Consider the following 21,005-nt stretch of genomic DNA (forward strand, 5'->3'; position numbering starts at 1 on the left):
ATGTACACACGTGTCTGAATGTAACCAGTCCAGTGCCCATTACTCCGGCTGCAGCACAGCAGCCTACTCTCACCAGGGGGACACAGATAAAATCCACATGCAGTCTATTTTATCATGAGTTCACTGTGGGTGAGTTCCAACTTATGAGGCTCTCCCACAGTAAAAGCTCAACAATTAGGTGTTCAAAAAGCAAAAAATCCGGGTGGCTAAGATGGTCAGAAGCACCTTCTAACAACTTGTGACAAGAACAAAACACTTGTGAAAGGGTGCTAGATTAGCCACGTGGAGGACGTCATCAATTTACTAATCAAGTGATTCAGTGCACCTCATGCCCTGAGGCACGGGGCAAAAGCAGAATGGTACAAGACTCTTTAAGATTCATGGTAGCTACACAGACTATAAAAACATCCATGCATGGCACATTTTCCACATACAAAAGCATGTTTAAAACTATCTGGAATCTAAGGCCATGGGCCCTAGTGGCCTTCCAATCGAACTTTACAAAACTAACGCTCCCACAATTGCCCCATTCCTCATGCGCATGTATGAAGAGAGCGTGATGAAAGGTGTATTGCCTGAGACACAGCGTCTTGCGACTATCGCAGTCATTTATAAGAAGGGTAAACCCCCTGAGCAATACAGTTCATACAGACCCATTTCCCTCCTGGACCCTGAGGTCAAAATATTAGCTAAACTCCTGGCCCGGCGCCTCTCGCCTTACCTACACAAGCTGATACATCCGGACCAATCCGGCTTTATGCCAGCTAGAAACACTGCGCTAAATCTCCGTCGCCTATACTGAGTTCTGGGGCAGGCCTCCACTATAAAGGAGGACTCCGTAATTATGTCACTAGACACCAAAATGGCGTTTGACATGATCGAATCGCCCTTTTTGTTTGCTACACTCAAAAGATACGGGTTCGGTTATCGTTTTTTGTCTTGGGTACGCCTTCTTTACTCAAAGCCCCTAGCTCGGGTCGCAGTGAATGGAGGCTGGTCGGCAGCCTTTATATTGGAAAAAAGGCACACACACTCAATATACAGTGTTGCTTCACGGTAAATGACCTCACTGCCCACTACTCAAAAAAGGCCCGCAAGAGCAAGGCATTTCACTTCTAACACATCACAGTCCCAGCTTCCCTCATTTTTGAAACAGTAGGCCTTCCTTTTACCCAACCTTCTAGATCTACCTTCATACAAACTCTAAAGTAAAACTTACACAATACTCAAACTAGCCCACCCCATCTCTACCACCTCTGGCCTATTTCCCAAGCAAATGTTTTAACCATTTACTTCCTCATTCACACGTCCAACTCAATTATTTAGCCCCTCACTCCTTTCCATAATCTGAATCCCACTATTACTTCTTCCAAGGGATTTATTTGTCAACAGGGGTTACCAACAAGGCTCTCCTGGCAATTTTTAGTACACTTTTCGTCATAGGACCTCAATTAGCGTTTGGTGAAGCAGGTGGTATCCTGCAACTGGCAGACCCCCCGTCCAGCAATCCTGCAGCTCCTGTGCTCTATTTAGAGTGGGGAAAACATTTGGGTTGCCACATGCAGAGCCTCCGCTTGATGTCCCGAAGCTAAACCAAGGCCCAGACATCCGTCCACCACAGGATCGCTTAGTCACAGTGACGATCATCCCGCTCTTTTGAGAGTGAGACGACCATTGCTTATTTTTCCTGCCATGTCCAAATGGGTATATGGGCATATTGAAGAACACCAACCAAGCATCACTCCAACCAAAAGTATTCAGTCCCCATGTCCACTACACCCAACACCATCCTTACTTTCCTCCAGCTGCAACTCTGTTGTTCATTGGAACAAAGAAATGCAATCATCCACCCTTGTCGCTATGACTGACACCGCCACATGCTGCAACACGCATAACAGCCGTAAAGTTCACACTGGTCAATAACCTTGTCATCAAAAAACTGATCTACTGCATCAGCCTTCAGTTAGCCTGAGCCTTCCATCCCGCAGAAAGGTTCTAGATGTTATAATTTGCACTGTCTTTAAATTCAGTAAATCCAACCGACTAGTCAACCATCCTCAATCCTGGTGACTTGCAACATACAGTGCAAGTTCCTAACCATAGCGTAAAGGTCCATAAATAGCCACGCTCCCACTGATCCAGCGTTAAACCATCCTCAGATACTCTAATACCTCATACTGACCTTGGGCCCATAAACACACGCATTCACACAGGCCAGTTTAATCCACTGGGGTCAATTTTATAATTGTTCGTCTGAGATTTAGTCATCTAACATTTCTAACTAAATCTTTCACAGATCAAAAAGTTATTTTCTCTGGTCAATGGACCATTAATTGAACTAGTTGATGGTGAAATGAAATGAATAAATCTACTATCTTTGCTACAAAATAACCACAGACTCGGGAGAATTTTAAATGTTTATCTAAATGAAATTCATGTGAGCCAAAATCAAAGTACAGAACTGACTCCATTAGCCATGGAAGGAGGAATAATACAGATTAAATAAGACTTTCAATGACGGTATAGAAAGGAGAGGATAGAGAGAGCAGTACAAATAAAACTCTACAGAACATCATAGTTACCTAGAATGATGTGAAAACCGACCCCTTAGCCAAGGAGTTGGGAAAGGTCCCCCGGGAAAAGGACAGGAGACAAAGGCTTCAGGATTCCGGTCAAGATAAGATGACCTCTTCTAGATTCGACACCTGCATCGCATCCCTCCCTGACACTATCTTCCTCCTCGATTCTTCCGCGATCGTCTTCTAATTATTTGGCTTAAATTCTAAGTCTGCAATAAGATTCTTCTTCAGCATTTACTCGATACTCCGACAGCATCCCGAGCTCTGCAGCATTCCGGTCTCTCTGCTCTAACTAATTAACTAAACTACCTCAATTATACCCTTCTAAAGTCATGTACCACCCCTTAATGTTTCAATTTCACAAACTCCTAATTCTGGTTAGACAGACAAAGGGGATGATTATCACACCATGTCAGGTTTCTTTTAGTTCATTGTTTAATGATTCCGCCCCTTAATTTTCTATTCAAATCTTTATTGCTACCCGTATTCACAATTTTTATCATCACAAAGTACACATTTGGTATTATTTTTCTTTCTTTCACAGGACTTCACGTTGGTTCCCAGGGTGTGTTTCTGTTTCCTTTCTTGGATGGCATTCAAGGATGTCAGTGTGGCTTCTGGCTCACTTAGACTGCGCATGTGCGATGATCACATGGGGTATAGCCTTTGGACTTCGACAAAGGCCCGAATACGAACTAATAAGAAAGTCAGAAAGAAAGACATTAATTCCAAAATAAAATGATTTCACTGTATACCACCTAATTCTACTCTAATCCCATTTACTTTAATATGCTCTCCCCCGCATTAGCAATTAGTGAAATAGTGTCATTTAGTTTCAGCAAAGCAGATGCTTAGCATGTGAGTTTCAAAGCGGCCATTTTGGAGGTGTCTGCGCAAGTGCAGAAATTTCCCTCCAAGCAAAATTCGTCATAACTACGTAGACGTAGTTGACGCATGCGCAAAGCAATTTCCAGTGTTTACGGCCATTTTATATTTCACTCGAGATACTGGTTAATAAGACACATATGCAAGCTTCTCTTATTTTTGATATTTGAAATGTGGTGCATATTAATTACACAATACATTAATTAGTATGACGTTACGAGTTATATGAGAGGATTGCCTTCGAGCAAGTCTCTTTTCTACGAGTCCTTGCTCCATCAATCCCCTCTATGATGGCATCTTTGGCCATCACAAAATTACCCATCACCAACCAGATGCCAACTTTAGCACATCTCAATTCCTTTTCCTTTCCCTTCATTTCCTTCTTCATTTTCCTTTTTATAGTTTTTCATTTTCTGGTATAGTTTGCCTTTCATTTCTACTAACTGTATTTCTTCATACTTTCTTTTCTTTACCTTTCCACTTATCTCATATCTTTTTCTATTTTTACAACATTTGCACCATATCATCATTACTAAGACTAATACTGTTATAGCAATTATTGGTAGTATTATTTGACCCATAAAACTCTTCCCTACATTAGCAAACCAAGGGCCAGATGTATCAAAGGGTTTTACCCATTCTGTGTCTATGAGAAAATGTGTTCATACATATGGCCCCAAGTCCCTATTGAAGTAATACTATTTGTTAGTTTCTTCCACACACTATCAACTTCCAGTGGTTTCAATTCTTCTTCCAGTTTCAAAATATTTTTGATGTATCCTCCAATTTCTACACTTTTGTCCGGTATATAAGTGCAACAATGTTGCGCCTTCAGCATTTTGCAGACTCCGCCCTCTTTTGCTAGTAATATATCAAGCGCAAGTCGATTTTGTAAAACCATTGATCTAATTGCAAACATTTCTGTATTGATCATTAAGAAACCCCCAGCAGTATCAGTCGATAGACTATCAACTACTGTGGACAATTGACAAATTTTACGTGAATTCAGAATGACTCCCACTAAAGGTATCAATGCACTAAATATATCACCTACTATTTCTGAAAAACGAGCTCTCTTTCTTCGTGTTAGTTCTTTTGTGTTTTCATTGCTTCAAGTGATTATCTTTACATGATAAACTTTAGGGAATACTTTTCCAAAATAGCAACTCCCGTACCAGCGTGCAGGTAGCTTAAAGTAAGCTTTATTCCCACACACATAATAGACTCCAGGAAAGACTGGATTTGTACCCCTTTTAGTCTCCAACCTCCAAGAATTAAGAAATTATCTTCACATTCAATGGATTCAATAAATACATTGTTATAGTCAGTTTTTAATCTATGGAGGCAAGTCTTCCCTTTCTTTTCAAAATCTAGGGACATTGCTGCATGAGTCTTGCCAGCTGTATAAAATCCCTCTTTCTCAGTCCATTGAGGAATCTAAGGTTTATTTTTTGGAAGCTTTTCTTTGGAAGTCCTGTCTCCTTTCCTCTACTAAATTCAAAAATATATTTTCTTCTTCATGTAATGAACATGTTAAATTGTTTTTGTGTGCTTCTGCTATATCTATTGTCTTCTGTGTCAAGAAAAATTCCCCCATAAACTGTGCAGCTTGATTACTAAGTACTGGATTCAAACTCTTTCCAATAGGAATCTCTGAAAATATCACATCTAATTTTGAATAATAATATTGTAACTTTCCTGTCCTATAAAATAAGCTGGTTAATATACTACATGAAATGCCATATGTTAATGGTAAATGGTGATATGTAACACCCTCTGCTACTGTAGCTGGCAATTTCATACATACATAACAATCACTAATCTCCATGGTGTCTACATACTGAAACAATAACTTTGTAAATACATTTAAAGCAGTGTCATTATCTATCACAGTGTGATGTAAATCTAAATCATCTGGTGCTTCTATTCTACTCTATCTACTTTTATGTTAGCTAACTTTCCATTTGTGACAGTATTATTTTTCTTTTCTGTTATCATTAAGTGAGAAACTGCTATTGTTAATAATAGCCAAACTATGATTACTAATAATATGCTGCATAGACAGATTCTACAGCACTTCTTTATACAATTACATTTTGGTCTTCCAGCAACTCTATCCTCAGCCATTTTTGTCTAAGAAGATTTCTCTTCTTTTGTTTATTTTGCTTTACTAATTATTATTTATCTTTGTTACTTCAAGGAGGTCTCACTTCTCCTTCGTCAATCTGATCTGCAATTATTTATTCGTCACTCTCTTCATTTAAGTCTAGATTTTCAAGTTCTTCAAGTATCACATAGGTCCACTCAGGGCCTTTGAACTTATTGTTCAAGATTCTCAGTCTTTGGCTTCTTCGTCGGACTTTCTCAATGGACTGTCCAGACTGACTAGGGACTTCATTCACTTGTTCAGGTTCCCCACTTATTGCCTTTAAGAGATATTTGACCTTTTGACACCACCTGGCCATTTATCACCCTTTCTGACCTTTTTGGCTTGCACTGCACTTTCACCTTCCTCATCTCTTTCAAGAACCCTTTTATTTTCGTTATGTTGTAGCACAATTTGATTATATTCGTCTTCAGAGTCCCTCTCTATCTGTCCTTGTTCAGGGCTTATTATTGTGGCTTCATCTGCCTGAACATGTTCTTCTTCCTCTATCTGGTCCTGTTCAGGTCTTATTTCGATTTGTTCTTCTTCTTCCTGAACTTGTTCTTCATTTCCTAACTGGTCCTATTCAGGTCTTACTGCACTTTGCTTTTCTGCAGCCTGAACGTTTTCTTCTACACCTGTCTGTCCCTGCTCGAGTTCAATAAATTTGTTGTCTGTCTGAGTACTGATTTCTTTCCCTGTCTGGTCATGCTCAGGGTCTCCAACAGTTTCATTCACCTTTTCCTGAGCTTGTTCTTCTACACCTGACTGATCCTTTCTAGTTTCCTGTCTTTCTAATCTAGTTCTGCTTCTGGTTTTAACAATCACCTCGGGTATGACAACCACTGGTATCCAATCGTCCTGACTTGTGCTCGGTTGTTCTCTGTCAGCTTCTTCAGAATCTGTTGTTCTAGATTCTTCAGCTGCACAACCTTCAGCGGCTTCAACTGCTTGTGTCAGTTGTGATTCCTGTTCCTCAGGTGCTGGAACCCTTTTGGTATGACTAGCATGTACCCAGTTAGGCAAACCTGCACATTTCACTGCTGTTGTTGTGACCAGTATGACCTGTCTTGGATCATCCTACCTGGGTGCTAGGCACGACTCTCGGGTGTGATTCTTCACTACCACCCAGTCTCCAGGATTCAAATGATGTGCTTGATCCGGCTGCCTGGCAACTGCGTCTTCTACAACCTGGTGAGAGACAGAACGCACAAGTTCAGCCAATCCTTTACAGTAGTCCAATACCAGATCATCAGTTATATTCAACAGTTTGTGTCCTGGTATAAATGCTTGTCTCATTGCTCTTCTCATGAGAATTTCATAGGGGCTCAGCCATGTATTTCTGTCAAGAATGCTTCTGAGTCCCATCAGAACAAGAGGTAATGCATCTGGCCAACAGAGTGATGTGGATGCACACACTTTTGCCAGTCTTGACTTGATTGTGCCATTCATTTTTTCCACCACTCCAGAGGCCTCTGGGCGGTATGCATAGTGCAGTTTTTGTTCAATTTTAAATGCTTCACAGATTAACCGAATTATTTCATTATTAAAGTGAGATCCTCTATCTGATTCCAAAGTTACTGGAAAACCAAACCGCGGAATCAACTCCCTCAATAGCAATCTGGCAACTGTTATACTGTCATTTCTTCTAGTAGGGTATGCCTTCACCCACCGTGAAAACAAACATACTATAACAAGGATGTACTTTAGTCCCCTACACGGTGGTAATTGTATGAAGTCTATCTGCAACCTTACAAATGGTCCTTTTGCTTTTCCAATTTTTCCCCAGCTGACCACTTTTTTTCTGCCTTGATTTATCTGTTGGCAAGTTAGACATCGCTGGCAAAGGCTCTCTGCGACTGCCCTAAATCTTGGATTGTACCAATCCTGTCTGAAAAGTCTGATCATGGTGTTCCTGCCTATTTGTGTGTTTCCATGATATATTCTAGCCAGTTGTGAGAGCAAACAATCTGGCATGACTGGTCTGCCATCTGGATAAATCCACACGTCATCTTCTTCTCTCCTTTGACACCCTATTTTTATCCAACCTTCCTTTTCACTCACTTCTACCTCATCCTGCAATTGTCTCACCTCATCCCATGTCTCCAAAGCTGAAAATAGCATAAGTTGGCAGCTGATTCCACATGTTTCAATTTTCTTGTTTATTGCCATTTTATTTCTGGCACAGTATTGACCAACCTGGTCAGCACATCTATTACCTGCCACCACATAGTCATTTCTTGACTAATGAGCAGCACATTTGACCACTGCTATTTCTTTTGGCAATTGTATTGCTTCCAATAGTTCCTTTACACATTTTCCATTTTTAACAGGGGATCCCGAAGAAGTCATGAAATCCCTCTGCAGCCACAGCTGGCCGAAGTCATGCACAACCCCATAACCATACTGGCTATAAGTAAAAATGGTTACTTTCCAATTCTTCCTAATTTTGCACTCTTTAATTAAAGCTATCAATTCGGCTACTTGTGCAGACTTGACTCCTGGTAAATAGGATGCTTCAACTACTCCAGATATTGTGCATACAGCATAGGCTGCACTTAATCCTCCTTCCTCATGTCTCATACACGAGCCATCTACAAATAGCTCATGTTCAGATTCTTTCTGGGGTTTTTCATGTATGTCTGGACGGGGCTTGGTGCATAACTCAGTTACAACCAGACAATCATGCTCAACTTCATCTCTTACTTCTTCTCCATGTACATCTGGCAATAAAGTGGCAGGGTTTAACATGGTACACCTAATCACTGTTACATTTTCGGCTCCCAAAATGATTCTTTCATACTTAGTCATTCAAATAGGTGTGAGGTACTGTGTTCGAGTTCTAGTCAAAAGAATTCCCACTGAATGGGGAACATACACTATCATAGGATGTCCCATCTCAATTGACTCGCTTTGTTCCAGACTCATGCAAGTAGCAGCTACTGCTTTTAAGCAACCAGGTAATGCTGATGCTACAGGGTCCAAGGTAGCAGAGAAGCATGCTACTGGACGTCGGCTCAAACCATGTCTTTGGGTTAAAGCTGAAAGTGCACAGCTTTCTCTTTCACAACAGAATAATGCAAATTCTTTTGTATAGTCTGGCATACCTAAAGCAGGGGCTTCACATAAAAAAAGTTCGTAATTTTACAAAGGCTCCACACTTTCATCATCCCAAACTACTGGGTCTTTTGCTCTTTTCTTTGTCATCTGAATTAATGGCTTCGCTAACAAAGAGAAACCTACAATCCACTGCCTTAAGTACCCCACTACACCAAGAAACATCCTGATCTCTCTCTGAGTTTGTGGCAACTGCATCTGGTTTATTATTTTTATTCTCTCAGGGGTTACTTTTCTCACTCCTCTTTCTATTTGGTGTCTTAAATATTTAACTCCAGTTCGACAAAATTGTAATTTCTCTGGAGATACCTTATGCCGACCATCAGCCAAATCATTTAACAATACAATCGAATCAGTGACACAATCATCTCGCGACCTTGATGCTATAAGTAGGTCGTCTATGTACTGGACTAGGACTGAATTGTTAGGCATAAATAGCGTTTCCAGATGCTTTTTCAAAATCTGATAAAAAATTGATGGACTTTCTGTATACCCTTGAGGAACACGATTCCATACTAAAATACGGTCTTCAAATTTAAAAGAGAAAAGATACTGGCTGTCTGGGTGTAAAGGTATGGAGACAAAGGCGTGACATAAATCAAATATGGTAAACCATCCTGCATTCCAGGGTATCTAATACAGAATCACTGCTGGATATGGGACCACAGGACAGCAAGGTACCACAATCTTATTGATCTTTCCTAAATCTTGCACTATTTTCCTCTAGGTTTCTTAATACCAATTATAGGTGAATTACAAGGGCTGCTCATTATTTGTTCCAAATGTCCTGTTTAATCATTCGATCAATTTCTGATGCAACACCTGCTTTAACTTCAGGGCTCATTTTGTATTGGCTGGAATTTGGGTAAACTGCACCATCCTTCACAGTCACCTCCACTGGATCTACATTTACCATCAACACCACTTCTTTTCCAGTGAAATCCCACACTTCTGGATTCACAGTCGTTTTTAATTCTTCTGGTAAATCATCTTCTGTCTTTAATGAATACATCTTGTCTACCTCTGTGTCTTGTTTTGCCAGCATTATTTTGTAAACACTATCTTCATTAGGGGTCTGAATCGCAACACCGTCTGGCGTGCAATAAATTGTGCAGTTCATCTTACACAATAAATCTCTTCCTAGCAAGTTTACTGGGCTAGAGTCGTACACCACAAATTTGTGCATTTCTCTGAAATTGCCAATACGCACCTCCATGGGTTCTGTAATTGGGGTTCTAATATGCTTATTTGACACGCCTACAACTTGGATGTTTTCTCCCGAGAGGGGTAGGTTTGGATGTTTGCTGTTCTTACAGTAGAACGGGTAGCACCAGTGTCCAACATAAAAGTGATATCTTTTCCTTCTACTTTCCCATCAATAAATGGACCTGACTGATCTACCGGCAAGGATGCGCCAAGTACGCACTCCTCGTCCTCCCCCCTCAGGCACCGTCATTATTCATCTTCGTTGATGCAACTAGTTTGCAAAAGAAATTAGGAAGTTACAGAATTTTTCTTACCACTTCCTCCTGGAAATCCGGCATCCGTACTGTACTTTGCTCTGTTCACAACATTTTGCATAGGGGAAGATGACACCTGACTCTGCTGATTAACAACCTGCTGCGGTTGACTCATTATCACCTCATTCTGCGTCTGTGGATTTACATTTTGATATGGGCCATTATTATTCTGAATATACTTATACTCGTTTTTCCAATGTCCCAATTTTCCACACCCATGACAAGGACATTTCTTCTTTGCTTGTTCTCTACTCATTCGTCCTCTTGGTTTTCCCCCATTTGCTACATTATCATTCTGTCCTTTCAATTGATCATAAGTCTGACTATTTAATTTAAGCTCTTGATGTTCTGCCAATTTCACTTGAGCCCACATCACTTTCTCCTCTAACTTTTTACGTCTGTTCTCAATATCATCTCCGCAATACTTGGCATACTTTAGTATTTAGTCTATGGGTTTTCCTTGCCAGCACAACATGTGCTGCTGAATCATCTGACAAATTTCTGGTATTAAACCATACACAAAACAATACACAAAATGACCCATGTCCTTATCTCCAATGTTTTCAAATCCGCTATACTGCTTGAACACCTGCAATAGGCGTTCATAATAAACATGTACAGACTCATTTGGTTCTTGGGTTGTTCTATCTATTTTTACCCAATCTGTTTCTTTTGGTGGGATTTTCCCTTTCAAGAAAGTAATCACCTAGTGATACTTCTTCATTACCTCATCTGAAGGGGCTCCTGTTTTTGGTCTCTTGGGTACTCGTCACTGGGCCAATCAACTGTGATTTTACATTATTTCCATAAATCAACAGGCACCACTATGTCAAACAGAGCATCCAAATCCTTCAACAAAACCTTAGAAACCTTCGCAAACCTTTCAACCTGCGTGTACCATTCAACTGATTTTTCTCTGAATTTAGGAAAATCATTAGTAAATGACAAAATATCTTGTCGACTCCATGGAATATGCACATCCCCCCCCTCACCCCCCCCCGGGAACTTCTCTCATCTGGCACAATCTCTCGGTTTTCCCTGTTTCTTTTAGTAAATATTCAGATGCGGTCCGATTTGCCTGTGCTTCCTCTTTCTTCTTTGTCCACCTAGTCTTCCACCTGTCTAAGTCTCCCCATTTCTGTAAAATGGTTATTAACTCCTTAATCTGCAATTTTCTTCCAGACACATTCATGTTTTCCAAATCCTAATCAGTAAATTCTGCTCTGTATGGCTTCTGTAGTAATTTCCATCTCCCTATTTCAATCCCCATTTCGGAGGCAAGCTCTGTCAATTTTTCATGAAATATCTTAGCATTTCTTTTGCTTCTACATATGAACAGCAACTCTTCTTCACTGTAAGTGTTTAGCCTATCTATGCCCACATTTCCAGCTATCCTTTCTTCTAATTCCACTTTCAATTTAAAAATGTCCAATATTTTTGGGGTTGAACTTTGTTTTTCTATTCCCTGTGCCCATCTCCACAGTTCCTCTGGAGTCACTGCTGTAGCACTTCTGACTCTGCAGGATGTCACTGATCTTGCTTCTTTTGAACAACTAGGTATAACTTTTCTCGGGGTTTCATTGGTTTGTTCCCTTATTGGCAAGTCCATTAAAGATATTACTGAATCACATTCACTTATTTGGTCATCAGTTGTTACAATTTCTTTTCGAGGTATACATTCAATTGCGTTATTTTCTGTATTAATTCTTCTCTATTCTTATTTAAAGCATCCCTTTCGCTATCCTGAAGTACCCTATTAACTGTGGTATCATGTAGAATTTGTGGAACCAAAGGTGTTCCAAAAACTGGTGCACTAGGAGTAGTACTTCTCGGTTTTTCCTGATATGGTGGTGGGTTTCTAGTTAAAATGTCCTCCATAAACTCGTCTTCTGATTCTCCAAAACCTGTCATTGTCAAGTGTTTAGTCTTCTCCTTACATTTTCCTCCTGCCTGTCCATCAACTTTTAATACTGGATATAATGCTTCTGATACCATTGCTTTTCTCTATTGCTTCATCTGACCCTCACGTGACTCACGCAAATACCTTGGAAAATGACTCAGATATCTCCCACTTCTTTTCTTCTCTCTCTTATATGATTCAGTTTCCCACTCTTCTAGTGCCTTATACTGTGTCATTCTAGGTCTCGGATCTAAATCATTCATTCGCGTTCTCAAATTCTGCAAACTTCTTCTATTAAATGTGCCATGTTCTGGAAAAGCCAAAACACCCTCGCCTTTCATGTACTCTATCCAATTTTCCATCCATACACACGTATGATATCCTCTTTCCATCATCATAAATTAAGCAGGCGTTTTAGAAGGAGAAATAGAAATCCCCTCTCTGGTCTATACTGGCTTGTCTATCTTAAAGAAATTCTTAATTCTCTTCACAAGTGACATTTTTCTCTTTTCTCCATACATTCTGTACTGTGAATACATAAAACAATAGTCTGCAAAACCTCAAGTTTCCTGTCAGTTTGACTTGTACCAAATGACCAATAGAAATCAACCATATAATTTTCCACCTACCAATCCAAAATCAGCTTTTATTCAAACTTCCAATCGAAATCCAGCACACGCTCGTAATTTTGTCCAATGTCAGCGCAGCCTTTTTGTGACGTCAGTATAACTCCTCACCACTGACCCCTCCTTTACAATCTGCTCTTGTCTTACACCTACAATTTCCACCAATCCCAGCGCGGCATTCTATGACATCAGTAGTACTCCTTCCAACTGACCCCTCCTTTACAATTTCCTTTCTCGACACACACCCGCCTCTTTAACCAATCCCAGCGCGGCTCCCAGTGACGTCTGTACAACTCTGCCGAATGGCCCTCTTTTCACAAGGTAATACGAAATCTTATTTTCTTTTGAAAATTCGCATTAAGTTCTCATTAATAACAACATAAAAACATTCGCTACTCTGTCTGTTCCACTAGAACCAAAAGGATAGATTATAATTATTTTGCTACTAGTAAAACCTTCTGCTTACTCTTCATATACTGCGAGTAAAACCTTCCGCTTACTCTTCATCCAAGCTTAGAAGAACCTGCTACTCCTTCGATGTTACCCTTTCTAGGTGATTTAACACTAAAGTTTCACCAGCGAACCCTTTGCTATTAGTCACTCTTGCTTTCATACAGCAAAATAGTCCCTAATTTAGCACTGGTAGCCCTGCATAGTTTATCAGTACTTTCTAACAGACGAGTAACCTCACTGCAGTGTGGCTTCCATTCACCACCCGCTATTCATTTCCCGGGAATTTTCCAGACAACATAAAACAAGACTTTTAACAGGTTTGTTAAAACATAAATCAATAAAAAATCAATGTTTATCACCAAACTAGTCAATAATAACCATCCTCTGCTACCAGAAAAACTGATCCAGCGTTTAACCAGCCTCAGATACTCTAATACCTCACACTCACCTTGGGCCCATAAACACACACATTCACACAGGCCAGTTTAATCCACTGGGGTCAATTTTATAATTGTCCGTCTGAGATTTAGTAATCTAACATTTTTAACTAAATCTTTCACAGATAAAAAAGTTATTTCCTCTGGTCAATGGACCATTAGTTGAAATAGTTGATGGTGAAATTACATGAATAAATCTACTTTCTTTGCTACAAAATAACCACAGACTCGAGAGAATTTTAAATGTTAATCTAAATCAAATTCATGTGAGCCAAAATCAAAGTACAGACCGGACTCCGTCACCCATGGAATGAAGAATAATACAGATTAAATAAGACTTTCAATGACGGTATAGAAGGAGAGGATAGAGAGAGAAGTACACATAAAACTCTACAGAACATTATAGTTACCTAGAATGATGTGAAAACCCACCCCTTAGCCAAGGAGTTGGGAAAGGTCCCCCGGGAAAAAAGGACAGGAGACAAAGGCTTCAGGATTCAGGACAGGATAAGGTGACCTCTTCTAGATCCGACGCCTGCGTCGCACCCCTCTATGAAACTATCTTCCTCCTCGATTCTTCCGCGATCTTCTTCTAATTATTTGGCTTAAATTCTAAGTCTGCAAAAAGATTCTTCTTCAGCATTCGCTCGATACTCCGACAGCATCCCGAGCTCTGCAGCATTCCAGTCTCTCTGCTCTAACTAATTAACTAAACTACCTCAATTATACCCTTCTAAAGTCATATACCACCCCTTAATGTTTCAATTTCACAAACTCCTAATTCTGGTTAGGCAGACAAAGAGGATGATCATCACACCATGTCAGGTTTTCAATCATTTCTTTTAGTTCATTGTTTAATGATCCCGCCCCTTAATTTTCTATTCAAATCTTTATTCCTACCCGTATTCACAATTTTTATCATCACAAAGTATACATTTAGTATTATTTTTCTTTCTTTCACAGGACTTCATGTTGGGTCCCAGGGTGTGTTTCTGTTTCTTTTCTTGGATGGCTTTCAAGGATGTCAGTGTGGCTTCTGGCTCACTTAGACTGCGCATGTGCGACGATCACATGGGGTATAGACTTTGGACTTCGACAAAGGCCCGAATACGAACTAATAAGAAAGTCAGAAAGAAATACATTAATTCCAAAATAAAATGATTTCACTGTATACCACCTAATTCTACTCTAATTCCATTTACTATAATATGCTCTCCCCACATTAGCAATTAGTAAAACAGTGTCATTTAGTTTCAGCAAAGCAGATGCTTAGCATGTGAGTTTCAAAGCGGCCATTTTGGAGGTGTCTGCGCAAGTGCAGAAATTTCCCTCCAAGCAAAAGTTTGTCATAACTACGTAGACGTAGTTGACACATGGGCAATGCAATTTCCCGCGTTAATGGCCATTTTAGATTTCACTCAAGTTACTGGTTAATAAGACACATATGCAAGCTTCTCTTATTCTTGATATTTGAAATGTAGTGCATATTAATTACACAATACATTAATTAGTATGACCTTACGAGTTATATGAGAGCATTGCCTTCGAGCAAGTCTCTTTTCTACAAGTCCTTGCTCCATCACCACTCCCTTGTGTAGCCCAGCTCTTTGTTCAGTCCTGTTTTCCTAAGTGATCAGAAACCTATGGCCACCCTACCACATCCCAAGCCCCGCCTCTCAAGGCATCTTTTAAGGATCAGGCCCTTTTCTCGCTCCATGTCACCTATCAGTACCAAGTCTTGTCTGTCATGACCAATCACAAGTATGTGTCCCTTAGAGGGTTTAATAAAGATTTCATTGAGATTGTTAGCTTCCTGATATTGATAGCTAACCTAGGCATAAGTAACAAATATAATTTCTATAGTAAATCAAATTAAAATAAAATATAGTATACACATAAACAGTTTTAAAGCTAAAACACCGAACGATGGCAATAGCATATATATTTGTTAAAGGTGTTTAATTTTGTTGAAACATGGTAATTGAAAGCAAAAAAATATTAATGTGCTAAAGATAATATTTAAAAATATACATAAAATATGAAAACAGTCGTGAATCTCTAGGTCATGCCTGGACACCTGCAGCCGACAGATTTCAAGGCGTAATAATAAAAATATTGTGCGCACTTCTACTATGTTGCCATAACGAAAGTATTATACTGGTCAAACTGTAACCATTTCAAGTTCTCACTATTCATATTTTGTTGAACGTAACATCAGTGTGGCACATGGAGTGAAATTCAGTGTTTGTTAAAGTTGGGCGTAATTGCTCACCACCATTTTGCACTCTTCAAACCCCCACCAAGTATCTGTCCTCACTGCATACCACTGACATTTCTCACACTGCTTATGCCTGCCAGCTTTCCTCACTGCTCACTAATGCCAACACGTTATAGTGCCCCACTCTTCACACTGCTGAGAGCCAGCTGCTGCTGTTGCCCAGTAGTACCAGCTATTTGTGTACCCATCGGCCCATCTTTGCTCACTGCCCTCCAGGGTACTACCTCCCAAGACACACTCCTCTCTCCGCTGACCAGTCCCTGACAGTACTAGCTTCTCACTCTGCCCACCAGCACTTTCTCCCCAAACTTTCCACCAGACCTATATACTCACACGCCCCCTCAGAGCAGCTATCTACGTCACCCGCCAGTTTCCACGTGTTTCACTGCAAACCAGTGGCAGCTCCTCTAACTGCCAACAAGCGCAGGCTCCTCATGTAAACAGCCAGCGCAGGCTTATCAGACTGTGTATGCTGCCTGCTCCTCACCCTGCCTGTCAGTGCCAGCTCCTCACCCTACCTATGAATGCCTGCACCGTATGGTGCCCACCTGTACAGTTCCACATATCGACCAGAATTATAGTGTCTCAAGCTTCTACTAGCGCTAGCCCACACACTGCACATGAGTGCTTCCTCCTGAAAGGGCTCACCGGTGCCCTTCTGACCTCTTACAACCTCAAGGTGCTCACTCTGCCCATCAATGACATCTCAACAAGGCGAATTTCCCACATTGCTCAGCAGTGCGTGCTCTCTTTCATATGGCAATGGTGGCAAAGCCCTACTGTAAACAATGAAAGAGGCCCTCAGCGCCCTTTTGAGTAGTACGAGACAGCCATAGTCGTGATGAAGTGGTCCTGTCAGGCCTCTGTGCCCCTGTGGTGCAATACCTTTTGTTGTAATGATGGCTACAACAATGCAGACTCCTCACGGTGTCGCTCCCTAATGTACACCCATTTCAGCAATTCACAATGTGCACTAGTTGCAACAACTCACGCTGCTCCTATGTACCTGATAGTCTCACTGCCAAGATTTGTACTTCAAGAGCACTCTGGAGGCTGATAAGTGATCTAGACTCCACGGTCAGCCACTCCTCTGCCTCTCGACTGAGGTGACCGTTATTCGGTTGAGTGTGTTTTTCTTTCTAAGTCAAAGCCAATTCATGTTCCTCTTTTCTTCTACCTTCTACTCCTAATTTTTTCATCCAATAACTTTATCCTTCTCATCCTCTTCTTCCTGCTCCTCCCTTTCTTTCTGTCTCACTCTCTCTTTCCCTTTTATACTATCACTCCTCCTCTCAATGCACTTTTCTGTTTGCTCCTGGTTCATCTTGTTTTACTTACCTTCCTTCTTGTTCACTAGCTATTTGCTTCTTCTCTCTCTTCTGTTATCTCCTATCCCCATGACTCCCTGACCCTCAAGTATCAGTTAAATAGCATTATAGTCTTACCTCCCTCCCCTTGCTACATCCTGTCCCTGTCTCAGGTTGACACACTGACTAAGTCCTTGATGTCAGGAGATCTAGAAACCCCAAAAATTCCGAACACTTTTAAACATGGCTCTCTGTACTGCTCTGCAACACTCAGAGCAGCAGCTATTGGCTAAGGGTCTGATTTAGACCTCGATAGACAGGTTACTCCGTCATAACTGTGACGAATATTCAGTCTGCTGAAATATAAATCCCATAGGATATCATGGGATTTGTATTCGGCGTACGAGATATCCATCATCACTGTGACAGAATAACCCGTCCGCCGAGATCTAAATCATGCCCCAAGTCTTTAATGCCAGAGAGTCTTGAATGCTCATTTCCGGGCCATCCTGGGAAAAAAAAAAAAGTTTAAATGTGGCTGTCTGTACTGCTTGGTAACACTCAGGGCAGCAGCCAGAGTAAAGTATGAGACTGTCTTAAGGAGTGATACTCATTACCAACATATTTTTAATTATGCCTCTCAAATTACTGTCATTTAAGGTTGAACCTCATTTTACCCACAATAATTCTTAGAAAACGATCACTTGCTTACTAAACATTAATTTAGCTAAACCATTCTATGTCAGATGGAACTTCAAGCTCAAGCAAGATTTCCTTAGCAAGGATCGCACAACATTCACTGGTTTACAGCCATTGTCCCAGAGAACCTAGACACTAAATACAAATTGTCTATGGACCCCAACATAGGCTTCGCTATTTCAAAAACGTTTCACTATAAGAAAAGTCTAAACTATTGAGTTTTTGCAAGTGACAAATACATTGAGTGTTCGCTGTTAATAACACTAGATTAATGGTGCCCATATTGGAAGTGGGCCTGCCTGCACTGTTTACTCTGGCTGAGGCTAATTCAAGGACCTCACCCATCACTATGTACTCTTTTTCTGAGAGACACTCCAATGACCATAATGTATTTGAGTTGTCCACCCCTCATTGCTTGCTCTCTTATATTGTTACCAGTGGCTCAGATTGACTTAAGCATTCCATCCATTAACCGTTCATCTGCCACTTTCCTATTACCAGGTATAGGCAGATCTACAAGTTATTCTTAATCTCTATTTGTGCACAATTTACCCTTTTCTAACACATCTATGGTTCTTTCAGCAACAAAAGAAATTATAATAAACCAGCGCCTGCTCAGCACCTGGTATAAATCACCAATGCAAACTAAATGTGTCACCTCACAAGTAAAATAACATCTCCACTTTACAACCCTTAGATACTGTTGCAACCATGTCATTTCCACACAGAAATATCAGAAGCCAAAAATCACAGTCCTTTGAGTTGGTCAAGAAAGAGTCACCATCAGTAATACAACTACATCATTAGCATCTAAAGCAATGGAACCACCATGGTTCAGGCCAACAGCCATAATTTCTTCCCTTTCAAGGAGATCTTCCAGTAGCTCAAAAACTCCAAATCAATTGACATCAAAACCATTGACACCCTTCCCATACCACAGGCTGATTCACATTTAACCCCTTCGGTGCTCATGACGGAACGGTTCCGTCATGAGCCACGGTTGAGCTGTGCTCATGACGGAACGGTTCCGTCATGAGCCACGGTTGAGCTGTGCTCATGACGGAACCGTTCCGTCATGACCACGCCCGCGCAAGATTCCGTCAGCACAGCGGCGGAATTTGCGCAGCATGGAAGGGGTTAATACCCACTAAATATTATTGTCAATACCGTCACTTCCGCCATGCCACCAAACCCAGGCCCCTCCCCCACATTCAGAAGAAAGACATCTCACCTGAGAGCACTGTAATTGAACTGACATCCGTGGTTCCTCCGTCCCATTTCTAAAAATGGGGCTCAATAATACCCGCTCAGTCTTCAAACCTGCATTAGACACCCATGACCTCTTATCTGACTCAAATGGACGGTCTCATAGTTGGCCTCAATAATACATAGGTTGGAGAAGGCTCTCTCGATGACGTTTTTTCTCCCCCCTAAGTCTTCCTAAAGAACTCAGGGACAGATTTACAAGCCCCTTGCACCACTTTTGCGTCATTTTTAACATGGGAAAAGTGACGCAAAAGTGGCGCTAGGGGCTTGTAAATCTGCCCCAAAGAGGATAAAAGTAGGGGCGAGGTATCTTTAGCCCATGCCTCAGATCTGACCTGCGCTGAATTCTGAGAGAATGTTTTCCCTTTTAATCACACCGCTTTCTTAATCACGACTGCTCTCTTGTTATAGCATTACCCTACCGCCCCCTAGCGCCCAGCCACAACACTAATATCATGGAATTGAACTGACAACACCTAGTGGACACGGGGTGAACCATATGCAAATGATGCCACTTTCGATGCCTTTTCTCATCTTGATTACCTGGTGCCCATGCCTCCTTCGAGCTGTGCGAGATAGACTCTTCATGTGGGTGCGGAAGGCGGTGGGGCGGTAACGCTGCTGTTGTCTGTCCCTTGCAGAACGACTCGTGGGGCAAGCAGTACTCGTACGCCCTCTTCAAGGCCATGAGCCACATGCTATGCATTGGCTACGGGCAGCAGGCTCCCGTCGGCATGTCAGACGTCTGGCTCACCATGCTCAGCATGATCGTCGGCGCCACGTGCTACGCCATGTTCATCGGCCACGCCACCGCCCTCATCCAGTCCCTGGACTCCTCCCGGAGGCAGTACCAAGAGAAGGTGAGGATACGCGTGACACGGTCCGTGCTGGCCGTGCCGCTGATTGGACAGACTGTGCTGTCAGTGTCAGGTGTACGGGGGATTATGGGTAAATTAAATGTGTGTGTTTGTTAACGTGGTTCGTTTCATGCAGAGATGATCGTAGGCAGTCGAAGTAAGAAACTGTTTAGCAGTGAACGCAAATAAAAGGTGCATGTCTCTCCCGAAAACGGGGGAAAAGTTTGTGATTTCAGGGGCTAAAAAATGTTTGTCAAGTCATTATTGCCCATAGTAGCCTGAATGGGTTTCCTTCTGCCAATCAAAAGATTCTAGCCAAAGAGATACGTTCTGATTGATTTGTAGGTTGTTAATCCTACTGGGAATTGTTATGAATCACAGCGTGATACCGCAGTCTGTGTGTTTGTGTTTTATCAGTGCACAGTATGTGGAAGCAGATCCTGGAAAAGGCGGATTTAACCTAGAAATCGGTTTCCTTATCTAAAACGAACAAACTATAGTTGCCCTGCCCAAGTAGTAATGTTGAGGCAATCCTGTGGGTGCCCGCTCCCATAATTCTTTTTTTTTTAGTTTAAAGAGCTTTATTGAAACTAGTAAGAACATAGGTACAACAATAAAGCAAAAATTATAGAAAAATAGCAAAATCTAGCAGACAAAATATATAATAAGGAAGGATGAAAAAGTGAGGGGAACAACAATGCCAAGGGAATAAAACTGGAAAATGAAAGCGTTAGTGAAAAATTGTACTGTAAAAGAAATAGCAATTTTTACAATTTTGAATGAGGAGAAAAACAGAAAGGAAAGGAAAAAAAAAAAGGAGGAGCGGAGGAAAGAAAAAGGAGGAAAAAGAAAGAAAAAGAGAAGAAGAGAAAAGAAAGAAAGAGAGAAAAAGATAACATCCTAATATGGAAAACATAAGTAAAAACTGGTAAAAT

The 21,005-nt window shown here is 41.1% G+C and overlaps 1 protein-coding gene across 1 annotated transcript in view; it reads left to right on the plus strand.

The window, feature by feature from the left end:
- HCN4 (hyperpolarization activated cyclic nucleotide gated potassium channel 4) overlaps positions 1 to 21,005 on the plus strand; it is an 820,325-nt gene that overhangs the window by 746,541 nt on the left and 52,779 nt on the right. Inside the window, exon 4 of the mRNA XM_085643909.1 lies at positions 19,855 to 20,073. Within this exon, the coding sequence (XP_085500035.1) occupies positions 19,855 to 20,073 (219 nt within the window). The remainder of the gene's footprint in view (positions 1 to 19,854; positions 20,074 to 21,005) is intronic.

This window comes from Triturus cristatus, chromosome 3_1, assembly GCF_964204655.1.
Source record: "Triturus cristatus chromosome 3_1, aTriCri1.1, whole genome shotgun sequence".
In the NCBI taxonomy this organism is placed as follows: Eukaryota; Metazoa; Chordata; class Amphibia; order Caudata; family Salamandridae; genus Triturus; species Triturus cristatus.